Here is a 2,901-nt window from a genome sequence, read left to right on the forward strand (position 1 = left end):
GTTCGCGACTCCGTTCGCGTAGAATAAAAAAAAAAAGTAGTCTATGTGTGCTTCCAGACTATGCCAAATTTCATCGAAATTCGATCAGCCGTTTATGCTACAAACTCTAACAAACATCCGTCCATCTAAACTTTCGCATTTATAATTTTAGTATGATGTGAAAGTTTAGATGGATGTTTGTTACAGTTTGTAGCCTAAACGATTAAAGGAATCTAGATGAAATTTGGCATTGATGTAGAGATAGTCAAGAACTCATAAGCTACTTGATTTTGTTTTTTTATTTCACGCGGACAGAACACGGGTGAAAACTAGCTGTTCCCGTGCGGCTTCATCCGCATGATATAAACTTTATTTAATTGTTTACATTTGTCAAATTCATAATCGCAAATGTCAAAGTTTAAATGCACCAATGAGGACGATGGCCTTTGACATTGGCAGCTTGTAGTTTATAGTTCCTTTACCACATGGACGTCTTTTTCCAATTCATTTACACCCTAAGTTTAATAGCGTGAAAATATCGTAAGTGCAGGGTTTATTATATTAAAGAAACAATTGTTTAAAAACATACTATGATTGCTGACATCCTACGCCACGAATTAGTGTGTTTACGCTTTATTACATAACAAAATAAATAACAATTAACATACAAATGATGTAAAAATACTTACGCTCCAATTTGCTCTTCTTTGTTTCAATAAATGTCCCAATCACTGGCAGCATTAAACAAAAATTCACATCAAGTCAAACATTCAACAATACAATAAAACATGCAAAACTTATCACAACTAGATGTTATTTAAAAAAATGATTAGAACCAAAACATGAAAAATGTGTTACGAAAACAATGCAATTAAATGTAATCAAAGATATAAAAATATATAGACGAGGCAATGAACAAAATTATTTTACCGGTGCTTTCTCTAAAAGGTAGTAAAAAATAGTACCTTGTCTCTTTGTATTGAAACATAATAAACAATTTACAAAGTTATAAGCTCTATTGTTACGAAATAAACTGAACAAAGTAAAAAAAATAAACATCATCATCATCCACTTCCATACATCTCTATCAGCCGTCATATCTGAATCCACTCCTTTCTTAAGCATATCCTCTTTCACACAATCCATCCATACTTTCTTCGGTCTTCCTCTTCCTTTGTAGCCATCCACATTCAATCTTAACACTTTCTGGTTTATGTCCCCATCCGTTCGCCGCATATGTCCATACCACGCTAACCTTTTGCTTCTCAATTTCTCCACCACTGGCGCTACTTTGAAACTTCCTCTAATGTACACATTCTTAACTTTATCCAATCTTGTCACACCACATATCCATCTTAACATACGCATCTCAGCCACATGCAATCTCCTTTCATCCGCAACTTTGGTGGCCCAACATTCAGATCCATACAATACGACAGGTCTTATGATGAACTTGTAAAAAAACATGTAAAGAAAAATATATTTTTCTTTAATCTATGGCAACATTAATCTTGTATCTCTCTTTTTAAATGTCAGTATCATTGTGAATACATGCGGTTTTATATTGTCAAGAGAAATAGGAAGATTTAATATCGTTTCTTTATATAATTATAGAAATATATAAGGAGTGGAAATCATCTTATAAACATTTAAATATTATTTAACTAGCTGTTCCCGTGCGGCTTCATCCGCATGAAATAATGAAAATTTTATTATATTGTTTACATGTGTCAAATTATCTATTCCAAATGTCAAAGTGACATGACATGATGACAAACCATGGCAAACTTGCTTTCTTGTTGTTGGCAACAACTGATGGTCTCTTTCCCACATTAGGGTTTTTAACCAAAATATTTACACCTATGTTTAACGGCGTGAAAATATATAGCCTAAAGCGTGACGTAGTGTACGGCTTTTTATAAAAAAAAAAGTGTTATTCAAAAATATGCTGTGATTGCTGACATCGTAGGCAACAAAGAAGTGTGTGTTTACGCTTTATTATAATAGTATAAATACCTATTGCTATTGACAATTAATTAAAATGTAATTAATTATATTGACATATGACTTGAGGATATATTAACAGACAGCATTACTGATATGTGAAAATTATTTCAAGTGAATTCTCAACTATGCCTCCTCTATATATTTTAAATATCTGTCTAATTTAACATTTTAGATGAAAAACAAATTAAAAAATACACAAACAAAGCTAGGGTAAAATAGCGATTTTACACTTGTATGATACATACTATTTCCTCCATCTCCAATACAATGCTCCATACAATCTGAGAGATCTTCAAATTGGTAGTCGCAAGTGTCCCAAGCACATTCGTATGTCATTTCCATTGGAGTCTGAAAACAAACAAATTCACATTTCTAACTGTAACATAAATAGGGTAGGCAGATTAGGGATTTTGAAATTTTACTTTGTTAGAGTTTGTAGCCTAAACGGCTGAACGGATCTCATTGAAATTTGGCACAAATATTAAACCAAGCCTGGTGTAACCCATGAAATACGGTTCATCTGCGAAAAATATCAGGTTCCCTAGGGATATGTAGTTTTTGTTTTACAATTTTTACTCGGCATGTTTCTAATACCGAGCGTACTAAGTAGCCGGTAATAGCTAAACAATAGTTTTTTTATAATAAGCGATTGAAGTCGTAAGTGTGTTCTTCCAGACTATCCCCAATTTTTCTACGCCAAATTTCATCGAGATCGGTTCATCAGTTTAGACTACAAACTCTAACAATTATCTATCCATATAAACTTTCGCATTTTAAAATAGCTGTTTCTCGCGTTTTCGTTCGAATTAAAAAATATAGCCTATATTACTCACAGATAAATTACCTTTAAAGGGTTTTTTTTTTATATTATAAGGTGGCAAACGAGCAAGCGGCCACCTGAATCCACCAAAATGG

At 32.8% G+C, this 2,901-nt stretch overlaps 1 protein-coding gene across 1 annotated transcript in view; it reads right to left on the reverse strand.

Moving 5' to 3' along the window:
* LOC106102934 (protein polybromo-1) overlaps positions 1-2,901 on the reverse strand; it is a 23,555-nt gene that overhangs the window by 2,725 nt on the left and 17,929 nt on the right. The window contains exons 28-29 of the mRNA XM_013282554.1: positions 2,232-2,334; positions 619-710 (exon numbers count right to left, since the gene is read on the reverse strand). Of these exons, the coding sequence (XP_013138008.1) occupies positions 619-710; positions 2,232-2,334 (195 nt within the window). The remainder of the gene's footprint in view (positions 1-618; positions 711-2,231; positions 2,335-2,901) is intronic.

This window comes from Papilio polytes, unplaced genomic scaffold (genome assembly GCF_000836215.1).
Source record: "Papilio polytes unplaced genomic scaffold, Ppol_1.0 DF823890.1, whole genome shotgun sequence".
In the NCBI taxonomy this organism is placed as follows: domain Eukaryota; kingdom Metazoa; phylum Arthropoda; class Insecta; order Lepidoptera; family Papilionidae; genus Papilio; species Papilio polytes.